The 16002-nt window shown below is 50.4% G+C and overlaps 2 protein-coding genes across 10 annotated transcripts in view; one reads left to right on the top strand and one right to left on the bottom strand.

Annotated features, from left to right (window-relative positions):
- The window catches only part of nup205 (nucleoporin 205), a 189430-nt gene extending 177136 nt beyond the window's left edge, over window positions 1–12294 (bottom strand). The window contains exons 1-3 of one of the 3 annotated variants that reach the window (XM_072484243.1): window positions 12240–12294; window positions 8128–8270; window positions 4428–4599 (exon numbers count right to left, since the gene is read on the bottom strand). In XM_072484243.1, the coding sequence (XP_072340344.1) occupies window positions 4428–4599; window positions 8128–8270; window positions 12240–12279 (355 nt within the window). In that variant the 5' untranslated portion in view covers window positions 12280–12294. The other 2 variants (XM_072484244.1, XM_072484245.1) reach the window with 2 other exon arrangements.
- Window positions 12225–16002, top strand: part of LOC140396118 (CCR4-NOT transcription complex subunit 4-like) — a 206771-nt gene continuing 202993 nt past the window's right edge. For 2 of the 7 annotated variants that reach the window (XM_072484249.1, XM_072484251.1), the window contains exon 1: window positions 12704–12955. The gene's annotated coding sequence lies outside the window, so the exon portion shown is untranslated. Of the gene's footprint in view, window positions 12385–12702; window positions 12956–16002 lie in introns of those variants that run through there. The other 5 variants (XM_072484253.1, XM_072484252.1, XM_072484247.1 and 2 more) reach the window with 4 other exon arrangements.

Below are 16002 nucleotides of genomic sequence, written 5' to 3'. Positions count from 1 at the left end.
ATACGAAAGACCTTCAAATAATTTCCCCCTCTGTGAAGAATAAGCTGTAACGGGACAGTCCGTACCGCGAGATATAACGGGACCGTCCTCATCGCGAGTCGCAACGGGACGGTCCCCATCGCGAGTCGCAGTGGGACGGTCCCTGTCGCGAGTCGCAGCGGGAAGGTCCCCATCGCGAGTCGCAGCGGGACGGTCCCCATCGCGAGTCGCAGCGGGACGGTCCCCGTCGCGAGTCGCAGCGGGAAGGTCCCCGTCGCGAGTCGCAGCGGGAAGGTCCCCGTCGCGAGTCGCAGCGGGACGGTCCCCGTCGCGAGTCGCAGCGGGACGGTCCCCGTCGCGAGTCGCAGCGGGACGGTCCCCGTCGCGAGTCGCAGCGGGACGGTCCCCGTCGCGAGTCGCAGCGGGACGGTCCCCGTCGCGAGTCGCAGCGGGACGGTCCCCGTCGCGAGTCGCAGCGGGACGGTCCCCGTCGCGAGTCGCAGCGGGACGGTCCCCGCCGCGAGTCGCAGCGGGACGGTCCCCGTCGCGAGTCGCAGCGGGAAGGTCCCCGTCGCGAGTCGCAGCGGGACGGTCCCCGTCGCGAGTCGCAGCGGGACGGTCCCCGTCGCGAGTCGCAGCGGGACGGTCCCCGTCGCGAGTCGCAGCGGGAAGGTCCCCGCCGCGAGTCGCAGCGGGACGTCCCCGCCGCGAGTCGCAGCGGGACGGTCCCCGTCGCGAGTCGCAGCGGGACGGTCCCCGTCGCGAGTCGCAGCGGGACGGTCCCCGTCGCGAGTCGCAGCGGGACGGTCCCCATCGCGAGTCGCAGCGGGACGGTCCCCATCGCGAGTCGCAGCGGGACGGTCCCCATCGCGAGTCGCAGCGGGACGGTCCCCATCGCGAGTCGCAGCGGGACGGTCCCCATCGCGAGTCGCAGCGGGACGGTCCCCATCGCGAGTCGCAGCGGGACGGTCCCCATCGCGAGTCGCAGCGGGGCGGTCCCCATCGCGAGTCGCAGCGGGGCGGTCCCCATCGCGAGTCGCAGCGGGGCGGTTCCCATCGCGCGTTGCAACGGGACGGTCCCCGTTCGCGAGCCACAACGGGACGGTCCCCATCGCGGGTCGCAACGGGACGGTCCCCATCGCGAGCCACAACGGAACGGTCCCCATCGCGAGCCACAACGGAACGGTCCCTAGCGCGAGCCACAACGGGACGGTCCCCACCACGAGCCACAACGGGACGGTCCCCATCGCGAGTCGCAGCGGGGCGGTTCCCATCGCGCGTTGCAATGGGACGGTCCCCGTTCGCAAGCCGCAACGGGACGGTCCCCATCGCGGGTCGCAACGGGACGGTCCCCATCGCGAGCCACAACGGAACGGTCCCCATCGCGAGCCACAACGGGACGGTCCCTAGCGCGAGCCACAACGGGACGGTCCCCACCACGAGCCACAACGGGACGGTCCCAATCGCGAGCCACAACGGAACGGTCCCCATCGCGAGCCACAACGGGACGGTCCCTAGCGCGAGCCACAACGGGACGGTCCCCACCGTGAGTCACAACGGGACGGTCCCCACCGTGAGTCACAACGGAATGGTCCACATCGTGAGTCAGAACAGGATGGTCCACATCACGAGTGACAATGGGATGATCCCCATCGCGAGTCACAATAGGACGGTCCACATAGTGACCCGAACGGGACGGTCCTCTTCGCGAACAATAAGGGACAGTTGTTATTGTCTGCAAGAAAATTCAGCGGTCCTGTTAAATTAGAAGTAATAAAACATTTCTTCGACTGAATGCTTATGTAAAATTAAGAAATCCATGGGAGCGACTTCGGGCAAGAACAGAAAAGGGTGAAAGAACAAATTGTGTATTGCCAAGATTGGGATCCGAAAATCTGATGATTGTGGAAGAAAGGAAAGACTGAAAAGGCAAGGAGCTCCACACTGTGCTAACCACGGGTCAATGAAGAGCACTCTTGCCCCTAGACAAAAGGCTGAGCTCAACTTCCACTCCTGAGACTGGAGTTCAAAATCAAAGCTGACACTCCAGCGATGTGGCGAGGATGTACCGCAATGTTGGAGGCGCCGTCTTTCAGATGGTTCATTAAACCATTTGCCCTCTCCACTAGACCCAAAAGGATAAATGGACCTATTTGAAGAGTTGCAGAAGAATTCTCCCTTGTGTCACGGATAATGGGCGGGATTCTGCAATAATGGGGCTATGTCCCCACGCCAGCAGGAAAACCGGCGCCGACCACTCCGGCGTCAACAGCCTCCAAAAGTGAGGAATTCTCTCCTTTCTCGCGGGCCAGGTTGACACCGGAGTGGTTCCCCCAGCTCCGGCCAGCGCGAGTTCGCGCATGCGCGCATGATCACGCGCATGTGCGGAGCGGGCGACTTATTTCCGCGCATGCGCAGACCGGCCGGCGTATTTCCACGCATATCCGGGGGTTCCCTTCTCTGCGGCGGCTCCCGGGCAATATGGCGGTGCCCTTTGGGGCCCGGCATGGAGGAAAGAAGGCCCCCCACGGAACCAGCCCATTCGCAGATTGGTAGGCCCCGATCGCGGGCCAGGTCACCGTAGGGGCCCCAGCCCAGGTCCGATCCCCCAGGACCGCACTTACCTGCCAGGTCCCGCCGTGAGTGAGGTGAGTAATTCACGCCGGCGGGACTGGGCAAAGCTATACGGCCACTCGGCCCATCGGGGACGGAGAATCGCCGTGGGGCCCCCCGAATCAACGGCCCCCGACCGGCGTGGCGGGAATCCCGCCGGCCCCTGAAAAACGGCGACAGAGAATAGGGCAGCCTGCGCCAGGGTGGGATTCGCGCCTCCCCGCAGGGATTCTCCGACCGGGCGCAGGGCCGGAAAATCCCAGTCAATATTTGCCCCCTCAAACCAATATCATTAAACAGATTATCTGGTCATTATCACTTCGCTATTCATGTGAGTTTAACATAGAACAGTACAGCACAGAACACGGTGCGCAAATTGATTGCTGTATTTCCATATGACAAGAGTGTACATTTCAATATCTCTTAATTGGCTAGGATCATGAAAGGCACTATTGGAGTACAAGTACTTCTTTCTTTCACATATTCAGAGGTCCCAGAACGGAATAGGTGATGTGAGTCAGTGAGCCTTGATTTTAAGCAGATTTTAAGAAGAGTAAAAGATAGCAAATGAAGCACTTCGGAAGAACAAAAGGGCAAGAGGCGCACAGATCCAATGAGCACCAAAAAGGTAAAGGCTGACATTGTGATACCAAGATTGCCAATCAATGGCAAGCTTTATCCTGCATCAGGTCTAGCAGTTTACAAGCACTGAGAAAAGACTTAACCAGCAGCAGTTATGAGCAGTTTATTCAGAAACAAACGTGCTTCTGAATAAACACAATGAGCTGACTCCTGGTTGTTACTCAGGCTCAATCTTAATTTAAGGCATAATCAGAATTAATACATTTTACCCTCATAATGCTAAATATTGCATCCGAGCCAGAAATTTACAGTTCAACATAGTTGGTGGTTATAACATAATATCTTTGCACTCAAAAGCTAGTTTCGTAGTGGAGCCGAGTTCATTGCACAAATCAGAAATCACCCTGCGAAAACACCAGGTGTATTATTAAGCCGCGTTAAAAGAGATAATTCAATCCCACTAGTTGCCGCAATAGGTATTTCAGACAGGACAGTGGAGTGCCACTATAAACCTCTAGCTAGCAAGTGACAAGTTAGTCTGGGCATTCGTTCCATAATGTATTGCTTTTTACTGGAAAATGTATGTGAAAATCAGGAGAGCAAAATCGAGTTCAGGTCCTGCAATCAAATATCCTTCTGATGTTAATTAATCATTCCTCTGCAGGAAAATTGCTATTTCAGGGAAGTACCAGTGGATCAACAGTATTACCAAAAAGTTCCTCAACAGGAGTGGAACAGTAAAGAAATGAGTGTACAATGAGAAATTGATGCACAAATCTTCACTTTTACTCAAAGTTCATATGCAACCTAATTCACGGTAGCACATGATTAGCACTGTTGCTTCACAGCTCCAGGGTCCCAGGTTCGATTCCTGGCTTGGGTCACTGTCTGTGTGGAGTCTGCACGTTCTCCCTGTGTCTGTGTGGGTTTCCTCCGAGTGCACCGGTTTCTTCCCACAAGTCCCAAAAGACGTGCTGTCAGGTAATTTGGACATTCTGAATTCTCCCTCTGTATACCCGAACAGGCGCCGGAATGTGGCGACTAGGGGCTTTGCACAGTAACTTCATTTCAGTGTTAATGTAAGCCTACTTGTGACAATAAAGATCATTATTATTATTATTAAACTGAAGAACACTCAATGAAATTTGCACTGTTGCAGATGCCAGCTTTAATGATGAACACTTTGGAACCAGCAGACGGACTTGGGACCAGTCTGTCACAGGGATTCACAGCAGAACTTCAAAAGTACAAACCCGCCAGCAATAACTCCACAGCAGCAAGCTCTCCAATGTCGAGGAGATCACTCAAAATGAAAGCCTCGCTGATCAGTTGTTCTGGAAGCAGCCTGGTCCCCTGCTGACCCTGGATGGCAATCCCCTCAATGCTGGCTTTCTTCACCTTCTCTCTGTGCTGTACATTTTTAGCCTGAACAAAAAGATACAAAACATTGTCAAATTCAACTTCACGAGGCCCCGTGTGCCAGATCATTACAATGAGGAGGGGAGGTGGAGAGTGGTATTGTCACTTATCCGGTTTAGCTCAGTTGGCTGGACAGCTGATTTTTGATACAGAATGAGGTCAACAGCGTGAGTTCAATTCTTGTACCGGCTGAGGTTATTCATGAAGGCCCCGTCTTCTCAGCCTTGTCTGAGGTGTGGTGATCCTCAGGTGAAATCACCACCAGTTAGCTCTGTGGTGAATCACTGTTACTTACAGCGCTGTATATATTCTCTGTTACTGTTTGTTCCATTGCTACTCAGTGTTACATATTGTTGTTCTTCCGTGGCTCCGCCCCACTGGGTGTTGTATATAGTTGACTGATCTGTAGCCCTGTCTCCAGTCTGGGTTCAGCAGCAGACAGGCTACATCTTAGAGTATTAAAACCATTACTTTGTTTTCTACAACTTGCCTCGTGTGTAATTGATGGTTCACTAATGTCCTTTTCCTGTCTGGCCAACGTGTGACTCCAGACCCTAGCATGTGGTTGCCTCTGAAATGGAGGGCAGTTAGTGAGGGGTAACGCTGGTTCAGCCAGCGATATCAGGTTTCGTAAAAATTATTTGTTTTTAAATTTAGAGTACACAATTATTTTTTTTCTGATTAAGGGGCAATTTAGCATGGCCAATCCACCAATCTTTTTGGGTTGTGGGGGTGAGACCCACGCAGACGTGGGGAGAATGTGCAAGCTCCACATGGACAGTGACCCGGGGCCGGGATCAAACTGGGTCCTCGGTGCTGAGGCAGCAGTGCTAACCACTGTGCTGCCTTGCTGCCACTTAAAATATCATTATAATGATCAAAAACAAAGTTTCAATTTTTCCCCCTTAATGACTGCTACATACACATTGTTCTCAGTTCCAAATCAGAGTGAATGAATGCTATATTAACAGCCTCACAGAAGCTGGCAAATTACAATTCAAAACTTGCCGGTTATGACAGGAGCCATATCAAAAGATCAGAGGTTCTTGATCTTAGGAACATGGAAGCAGGAGTAGGCCATTCAGTCCATCAAGCCTGCTCTGCCATTCAATTAGCTGATCATCCACCTCAATGTCACCTTCCCCATATCCCTTGATGTCATCAGTATCCTTCTTGTATCCAAATGAATAACTTGGGCGAGATTCTCCGACCCCCCGCCGGGTCGGAGAATCGCCGGGGGCTGGCGTGAATCCCGCCCCCGCTGGTTGCCGAAGTCTCCGGCACCGGATATTCGGCGGGGACGGGAATCGTGCCGCGCCAGTTGGCGGGCCCCCCCGCTCGATTCTCCGGCCCGCATTCAAGTCCCGCCGCTAAAATGCCTGTCCCGCCGGCGTAAATTAAACCACCTACCTTACCGGCGGGGCAAGGCGGCGCGGGCAGGCTCCGGGGTCCTGGGCGTCTCGCGCCGTTTCCGGAGAATTTCGCCCCTTATGTCTGCTGGCAGTCTCCAGAGTGAAAAATGTGTCAGATTTTCAAAATCTCTAATCCTTAAAACTTCAAATTAAGTTAACAACGATGAGACGATCTCAAAGCACTTCAGACAAGAATGAACTAAAGGAGGAGATAATAGCAACGGTGATCGACAAGAGGTCAAAGGGCGGCACGATATCACAGTGGGTTAGTGCTGTTGCTTTACAGCACAAGGGACCCGGGTCCGATTCCAGACTTGAGCCACTGTTTGTGCAGGGTCTGCACGTTCTCCCAGTGTCTGCGTGGGTTTCCCCCGGGTGCTCCGGTTTCCTCCCACATGTCCCGAAAGACGTGCGTCTTCGGTGAATTGGACATTCTGAATTCTCCCTGTGTACCTGAACAGGCGCCGGAGTGTGGCGACTAGGGGATTTTCACAGTAACTTCATTGCAATGTTAATGCAAGCAAGCCTACTTGTGACAATAATAAAGATTATTACCATTATTATTCAAGAGATTGGCTTTAAACAAGAGCCTGAAAGGTGGGAAGGGAGGGAGGTGTAGATGCAGAAAGCTTCAGGGGGTGGATTCCAGAATGTACAATTCAGGTGGCTGAAAGCATGGCTGCCAATAGCGCCAAAGAGAGTGGATGCATTGAGGCCAAAGGAGAGTTGTAAGACTGGTGAACATTACAATGACAGGGAGAACTTTAAATTGGAAGCATTGGGTGGACCAGAACTCAGCAAGGTCAATGAGTGAATGGGTGATTGGTGAGAGGGACTTGTCGCACACCAAAGATACTGGCAGTGGATTTGGATGAACTGAAGTTTATGGAGGGTAGTTGCCCTCTAGACCATTGGTCACGTTGAAGTTCACTTTTCTCCCCCCCGCAAGAGAAAGCCAAACCTTGTTATAACTCTTTCCATAACTCAAACGCTCAATATTTAAAATCACCATTGCTGCCTGTCCTTATGGGTAACACCTTTCAGAATGGTAAATATAGTAGCAAGAGGTGGAACCAATGTGGGAAGAAGTTAGGAATAAACAGAACATTTTAATGGGATAATCATGGAAAAGCCTCGATACCTCAGATGAGATGAACAAACCAGGTACAACCACAACGCACTGGAGTGAAAAGTATACCTTCAACAACGTACTTAATGAGTCCTTAACAATGTAAAGTGCTTGGCGAATTTACCCACATCAACAACTATAGTCAGTGGACTTTTAATTCAATCTTCTAATTGTTTAAATTCCCAGATCACCAAACCTAACTCCATTGCTGTTTTTTAAATAAATTTAGAGTACCCAATTCATTTTTCCAATTAAGGGGCAATTTAGCGTGGCCAATCCATCGACCCTGCACATCTTTGTGTTGTGGGGGCGAAACCTACACAAACACGGGGAGAATGTGCAAACTCCACACAGACAGTGACCCAGAGCCGGGATCGACCCTGGGACTTCGGCGCAGTGAGGCAGCAGGGCTAACCCACTGCGCCACCGTGCTGCCATTACTCCGGTATTGTTGGAAGTGAGGTGGCCAATAGTTAAATGCTGACATCTTCAATTCCCTATATACACTGTAAGCTGGCCCGAGCCCAGGTGATATTGAAGCCCTACAATTGGACTCATTCTACAAGGTCTGACTGCCTGCTGCCTATTTCACTTTTTTTAAATAAAAGCTGTAAATCCATCCTTTGCTTGGTGACTGGGGGATTTTGTTCTTGGTGTTATGATGCTTTCCACATTTTTTAGGTTTGACCTTGAATTCCACATGGGCCACTTTTGATAATACCATAAGACGTGGGAGCAGAAATAGGCCATGAGGTCCATCGAGTCTGCTCCGCCATTCAATTAGGTCATGACTGATCAGATATAATCGTCAACTCCACTTCCCGCCTTATTCCATAACTCTTGATTAAACATTTCTCTCTGCAAACAAGGTTGTTCTAGCTCACATCTTCTGGTCAGCCATTTCCTTTCAGTGGTCCGATACCTTGCTAGCACTTCATATGTATGTCTCTATTGTTGAAATTATTAAGTAAGCAGGGGCATGAAAAAACTCACTGGATTCTTGAAGAGGGAGATGAAGTCTGGTTTGTGCTTTTTGAGTGTAAGGTCCAACAGGTGAACGGCTTCTGGCAGTCGCTTCCAGATCACACTCTCCACTGTCTGCCAGATCTCTTTGTATGGCCCCCACAAACTGGCAGCTGCAGCACACAAAACAAAAACCATCAGTAAGTTATCGGTTGTGAAAATTACACCTCTTGTGGCAATTTTTTTCAGAAAGATCATGAGCTATCAAGTGAACTTTGTTACTTGAAAATAAGCTTTTGTTGTGAATGTTGTGGTTGAGTGAAAGGACGTTAGGGTTAAGAAATTACATATCTGAATCGGTGTAACAGGGCATCTTTGTTAAGACTTTGCCACCAACTTAATTTTAAGATCCACAACACTGGGTGCTGAGCCCAATGACTACCTTACTCACAAAACATAAGCAGCGAGAATAAAGACACAAAATTAATTATACCATCTGAACCCTACACCGACATGGAAATTAAGCAGTTTATTGCGGTGGATAAAGCACAATGGGGCAACACGGTAGCACAAGTGATTAGCACTGTGGCTTCACAGCGCCAGGGTCCCAGGTTCGATTCCCCGCTGGGTCACTGCCTGCGCGGAGTCTGCACATTCTCCCTTGTCTGCGTGGGTTTCCTCCGACAGTCCAAAGACGTGCAGGTTAGGTGGATTGGCCATACTAAATTGCCCTTAGTGTCCAAAAAGGTGAGGAGAGGTTATTGGGTTATGGGGATAGGGTGGAAGTGAGGGCTTAAATGGGTCGGTGCGGACTCGATGAGCCGAATGGCCTCCTTCTGCACTGTATGTTCTATGAAATGGATATGATCCTGAAAGTTTCAACTGACGAGCTTATGGTAACTTGACTGAGCTTGTGTCTGGTAAAACTCATTCGTTTAAGGCAGAAAGAATGGGAAAGCAGATTATTTGTTTTTAAAGTTATAGCCGAGCAAATCTTAATAATTAGAGGAACTTGGGTGTTCTTGTACAAGAACCACAGGAAGGTAACATTCAGGTACAGCAAACAATTAGGAAGGTATATGGGAGTTGGCGTATATGAGTAAATAAGACTTCCTGCAATTATGAGAAGCTTTGGTGAGGCAGCATCTCGAGCATCATGTGCAGGCTTGGTCTCTGTGCCCAAGAAAGGATATGCTTGCCTTAAGAGTGGGGATAGTGAAGATTCATTTGATTGATTCCTGCCATTAGCCGGCTCATCTACGAGAAGAGATGGTGAAGAATGGCCCTTTTATTTTTAAGTTCAAAAGAGATGAGTTCATTGAAACATCTAAGATTCTTAAAAGGAGAGTGAGTTATGTAGACGGTCAGCTGTGATCTTAGTGAATGGAGGAGTAGGCTCAAGGGACAGTGCGCCTGCACCTAGTTAAATGTTTTGGTTACTTCTTACATCAAAAGATGCATACAAATGTAAGGCAAACAGCATCGTTATTAGATGATATGCGGACAATTTTTATGATTTTTTTTTTTAAAAGAGCATAATGACCAATGAAAAATCGTTAGGTGATGACCTCCAACACTGGAGCAGAGCGACAGAAAAATCAGGTTGAGCCGAGAGAAGATTAGAATGTTAATCGAGGAGGTCCTCACTAAGGGATACAGATGACAAAAGATCATTGTTAAATTTCTGCAAAATACAGTCCCAATGTTTGACGGTGGCCTTTCACCTGAATTCAGGTGCAACCAAGACCGATGGGATAAGCCTCATCTAGATGCTGGTTGTGGCATTTAATGCTTTGCACAACTACTCGAGTAAAATTCAGAATCCTGAACTGATGCAGCAAATTGAGAAAATATCACACTGGTGTTCTCTGCGGTGGATGGGACCTGACCACAATGTTGGGCGCAGTGGAGCGAAAGCATCACTCTGTCTTGTACGTGCACTCTGAATGTGTTGGTGGCCGGCGCATTTGCCTGAAACGAGAAGAGATGCATTCCTCATATTGAGGAGCGAAAAATAAATGACCACAGTTTTTATTTAGCATATTTAGGAAATTGCTGTTCGATCTTCAGGATAATAACTTTTCAGGAAGCCTTAATATGTTGGTGATATCTACTGCAGAAGGGATAACTAGGAAAGTCAGAGAGCTCATTGGTGGCTCTTCCTGAAGTCTGGGTCTATCCATTCAAGGCATGTTTATTAAATTACTGAGTGGATGGTATGTTGCATCAATAATACTCACAATGTAATTTAATATACTCTTGGCAGAATTCTTAATTTTATTCATTCATGACAAGCCTTTTAATGGTGCATTCTGATTGAACTGATTACAGATAAATATTTAATTTAATTATAATCAGCATTCATTTTGATAATAGATTTAGATATATTACAATACACCATAAATAAATGACACGGAGTACACAAATACCACTCGATCGCTCATCTTAATAGAGAGCCTACTTTTCAGGTGGTATCAGGCGATTACAAAGCTATCAGACATGCAAATAGGATCAATTCTGATGAAAATCTTGACCAAAATAACCTTCCCAGCATGCTCCCCACTCCAACTCTCCCTCCGCCATGCCCCCCAACTCTCCCTCCCCCACACCCCTCCTCCAACTCTCCCTCCCCATGCCCCCTCTCCCTCCACAGCCCCACCCCTCCTTCGCCCCCTACCTCTCTCTCCCCCATGCCCCTCTACCCCACACTCTCCCTCCCCCACCCCTCCAACTTTCCCTTCCCCACAGCCTACCCTTCCAACTCTCCCTCCTCCACACCTCCCAAATCTCCCTCCCAATGCCTCCATACCCTTCCAACACTGCCCCCTCCCTCACACCTCTCTACCCCTCCAACTCTCACCCCCACCTCTTCAACTCTCCCTCCCCCACGCTACCCTACCCCTTAAACTCTCCCTCCCCCACACCCCCTACCCCTTCAACTCTCCCTCCCCCACACCCCCCTACCCCTTCAACTCTCCCTCCCCCACACCCCTCTACCCCACCGACTCTCCCACACCCCCTACCCCTGACTCTCCCTCCCCCACCCCTGACTCCCTCACCCACAACCCCTCCAACTTTCCCTCCCCCACCCGACTCTCCCTCCCCCACCCCTGACTCTCCCTCCCCCACAACCCCTCCAGCTTTCCCTCCCCCTCCAACTCTCCCTCCCCCATGCCTCCCTACACTTCCAACTCTCCCTCACGCCTCTCTACCCCCCAATTCTCCCCCCCAACTCTCCCTCCCCCCCACACCCTTCCAACTCTCCAAATCTCACTCCCCATGCCCCTCTCCCTCCCCCACCATGCCCCTCTCCCTCCCCCACCATGCCCACCTCTCCCTCCCCCACCATGCCCACCTCTCCCTCCCCCACCACTCCCTCCCCCACCATGCCCACCTCTCCCTCCCCCACCATGCCCACCTCTCCCTCCCCCACCATGCCCACCTCTCCCTCCCCCACACCCACCTCTCCCTCCCCCACATCTCCCCCCTCTCCCACCATGCCCCTCTCCCTCCCCCACGCCCCCTACCCTTCCAATTCTCCCTCCCCCACGCCCCCTACCCTTCCAATTCTCCCTCCCCCACGCCCCCTACCCTTCCAATTCTCCCTCCCCCACGCCCCCTACCCTTCCAATTCTCCCTCCCCCACGCCCCCTACCCTTCCAATTCTCCCTCCCCCACGCCCCCTACCCTTCCAATTCTCCCTCCCCCACGCCCCCTACCCTTCCAATTCTCCCTCCCCCACGCCCCCTACCCTTCCAACTCTATCTCCGCACTGAACTATTGTATATTTTATTGGAGATTAACAAGGGGGTGGGCTTGTGGTCGAAGGTCAAGCTGGTGATGGGCTTAGCCCACATGGATACGATCAGAGGCCGTAGAGATGAGGGATGTTTGTGTGCGGCAGGTACGGCCCTGGCCTAGTTGGCCGGAACTCTCCGCCGCTCCTCCGCTTTTTCCCTCCCAATGACTGACCTGAATTTACCGCCATGGTCATGGCTGCCATCTTGGAGAGGAACCGGAACCGACAACTCCCGGCCTGCCCCGGGGACCAACCTGGCCAACCACTTCAACCGTTTCCACCACACCCGCCCATCAAACCGCCAGCAGCCCCTCCCCCCGCGAAGACCCCGCAGCTCCCGAACCTTCCGCACGTCCACCCAGCTCAGCGGGCACGTGACCCATCGACACGGACTATAGATCCCAGCATACCAGGCGGCAGGCCACCGGAAGTGATCTCTCACCAATCCCGTCAACCAATAAAACCGTCGGCTCGAAACTCTCACAATGGTACATTCTTTTAAAAAATGCTCGGAGTGGGGATTTTAATGCGGGTTCGGTCGCGAAATCGAAACGCTGAACTTCTTATGAAAGAGAGGAATAAAAACATAGCGCGGAGGCGGGGCTCCTGGGAAATGTAGGCCGGCGCCGCCGCGATGGGGCAGGCTAGACGCTTGGTGGACTGCATGTCCCAGAGGGCCGCTGGCGGACCACACGTCCCAGAGTGCCCCGCGGGGCGGGGCCGGGGGGGGCGGGGTTCCGAGGGAATGGGTAACGGTCGCCGGCGGGACGGTGAGCGCATGCGCGGCCGCTTCTCCGCGCAGACTCCGTGTGAGTTTCCTAGGGAGAGGAGAAAAAAAAAAATGGTGGTCGGTGTGTAAATTGGAGCAGCGCCGGAGAGATATAATTATAGCTCAAATTATCCGCAACAGAGGAGCGGTGGGAGCAGAATAAAATACACCCCCACAACCCGAGCGAAGGGGAAAAAGAGGAAAGATAGACACCACCTCAACGCCCAGCAGAGAAGGACACGGGATCAAAGGAAGGACAGAGCGTTCAGAGCTCCTGCTGAGTTTAAACTGTGAGTGGGAGAAAGAGAGAGAGTGTGTGTGTGTGAGGAGGGAGAGGGAGACACCGGGGAGTCCGCCTCACTCACCTGGAGGCTTCAGCGGCACAGCCAGGCCCCAAGACCATCAGTGGGGGAGGGAGGGAGAGCAGCACCGGCAGGGGGAGAGCAGGCGGAGGAAAAGGGAGGGAAGGCCCTGTCCCTATCACCATTTTAATGGAGAGGCAGAGTTTGCAATTGTTTGAGTCTGTGAGAGAAGGCAGGGAATTTCATTCTCTCCCCCTCGCCATCCTGGGCAAAGGACCACCCTTTCTCTCTGCCCCAACGCGCGATTTTAGCTCCCTCCCCCATATATAAAATCTGACAATTGGTATGAATTTGCCATTCGAGAGGGAGAGTTTTTTTATGAGTGTGAAGTTAATTTCCCCCTTTAAGGAAAGGCAGCGTATCTTAACTTAGCAAGGAGTGCGAATGTTGTTCTATTTTTATTTGTGAGCATTCACACCCCCCCCCCCCCCCCAACGCTCATTCTTATATTTTGCTTCATTGTTAACAGTTGAGCTTCAGATCCATGCAAGGGGGTGTTTACAGAAATCAGTTATTCATTCATTTCTGAAAGTGCAGGTATTTTGTCCCCTTGGTAATTAGGAATAATATTGAACTATTTTTTTTATAAATATTGATCACGTTGCGTGGTCCCCTCTTTTTGCTTTGGTGGCTTTGAGGATTTAAGTGATTATATTAATAGCAAGTTAAAACTATTTGTGCTTAATTTAGCAGCAACCCTGCTAGAATTTTGAAGAGCAATGGGAAAATTTAATATTTATCATCTGTCTTATACATTGATGTAAAAGGGGGGGAATACAGAATTGAATATTATAAATTCTCTAGTTTCTGAATGTCGACATCCATGTGCTTAAAAGGAGAAAGTATTGTAGCCACGTATTTGAAATTTCTGAGAAGTTGTCTTTGCATGATAAGTTAGAGGAGCTAGATTTCAACTAATTTTGGGCACAGCTGAGTTTATTACCTGCCTCGAGTTGCCTTGGTGGACTTCCTGGTATGGCGACAGGCCTGTTTGCATTGGAGCTCCCAATCTAAATAATAGTTCAGCATTTCATTCTGGAAAAAAAGACTAACCAAAATTGCAACAGCAATAACTGACACTGGACAAATTTAATGTAATTCAGTAACTCTTGACAAACTCTGTGGTCGTGTCTAGTAGTTTTTTCCAGTTTTCTAAGTATCAATCTATACAACAGTCGCAATGATAGTAGAGTTAATTGGATCCATTGATTACAAAGTTTAATCAAGGTGGGTAGTTTGCAAATGTGGTTTATTTTTCATTTTTGCAGATGTGGGCTTGGTTGCCTATCTCTAATTGCCCTTATGAAGGTGGTGGTGAGCTGCTTTCTTGAACTGCTGCAGCCCATGTGGTGTAGGTTCATGCACTGTGCTATTAGAAGGAGGGGGGGGCAGAGTTACAGAAGTTTGACCCAGAGACCGTGAAGGAACGGCAATATATTCCAAGTCAGGATGGTGAATGACTTGGAGGGTAATTTCCACGTGGTGGTGTTCCCATGTATCTGCTGCCCTTCTACTCCTAGATTGTGGAGGTCATGGATTTTGGGTTGCCTGAGGTGAGATCCAGCAGTGCATCTTGTAGATGGTACACACTACTGCTACTGTGCATCGGTGGTGAAGGGAGTGAATGTTTGTAGAAGGAGTGCCAATCAGTTGGGCTGCTTTGTCCTGGACAGTGTCGGGCTTCTGTGTTGTTGGAGCTGCGCTCATCCAGGCAAGTGTAGGTGGTGGACAGGCTTTGGGAAGTGAAGAGGTGAGTTTCTCTCTGCAGGATTCCTAGCCTCTGACCTGCTCTGGTAGCCATCATACTTATATGTCCAGTCCAGTTCCGTTTGTGATCAATGGAAACCCCCCAGGATGTTGATAGTGAGGAATTCAGTGATGATAATGCCATTGAATGACATGGGGCGCTGGTTTGATTCTCTTAGTGAAGATAGTCATTGTCTGGCACTTGTGTGGCCCAATTGTTACTTGCCACTTGTCAGCCCAAGCCTGGATATTCACGTATTTCTACATTTGCATGTGGACTGTTTCGATGTCTGAGGAGTTGGGAATGATACTGAACATTGTGCATTTACCAGAGAGCATCCCCACTTCTCACCTTGTGTTGGAAAGAAGGTGATTGATGAAGCAGTTGAAGGTGGTCGGCCTAGGACGCTATCCTGAGGAACTCCTGCAAGGGTGTTATGGGGATTGAGAATTTTCTTGGCATGTATCTGACGCAAAATATATTTAATTATGTTTGTTCAGTCATGGAAGGAATGGTTTGGGAGTACACTTTTGACTCGACTATTTTCTTTCCCCTTTGCCAAGGCCTTTGCTTGTTTCTGTGGTCAGATAACTTCCCAGTGTCTTGTTCTTTCCTCGCAGAGATGCTGATGCCTTTTTTTGAAACACACACAACTGCTTCTATAAGTTAGTTGAGACCAGAGATGTCAACTTGGGATCCCCGGACTGTGTTTCAGATCCTCAACAGAACTTGCTGAACCTGTGCAAATAGTTTCAACCTGTTTTAAAAAAAATAATCTTTATTTTGCCACAAATAGGCTTGCATTAATAGGCTGCAATGAAGTTACTGTGAAAAGGCCCTAGTTGCCACATTCCGGCGCCTTTTCGGGAGAATTCAGAATGTCCAAAATACCGAATAGCACATATTTAGGACTTGTGGGAGGAAACCAGAGCACACAGAGGAAACCCACGCAGGAGGAAACCGGAGCACCCAGAGGAAACCATGCAGGAGGAAACCGGAGCACCCAGAGGAAACCCACGCAGGCACAGGGAGAACGTGCAGACTCCGCACAGACAGTGACCCAAGCCGGGAATCGAACCGGGACCCTGGTGCTGTGAAGCAACAGTGCTAACCACAGCTACCATGCCGCCCATGTTTCAATGTTAACGAGACAATGAGCCACAACAGCGGAATTCCAGTGTAGTTTTACAGCGCGCTTTGTTTTGGCAAACTTGTGTTGAGGTGCCAC

This window comes from Scyliorhinus torazame, chromosome 19 (assembly GCF_047496885.1).
Source record: "Scyliorhinus torazame isolate Kashiwa2021f chromosome 19, sScyTor2.1, whole genome shotgun sequence".
NCBI lineage: Eukaryota > Metazoa > Chordata > Chondrichthyes > Carcharhiniformes > Scyliorhinidae > Scyliorhinus > Scyliorhinus torazame.
This window is presented reverse-complemented; position numbering and strand designations above follow the sequence as displayed.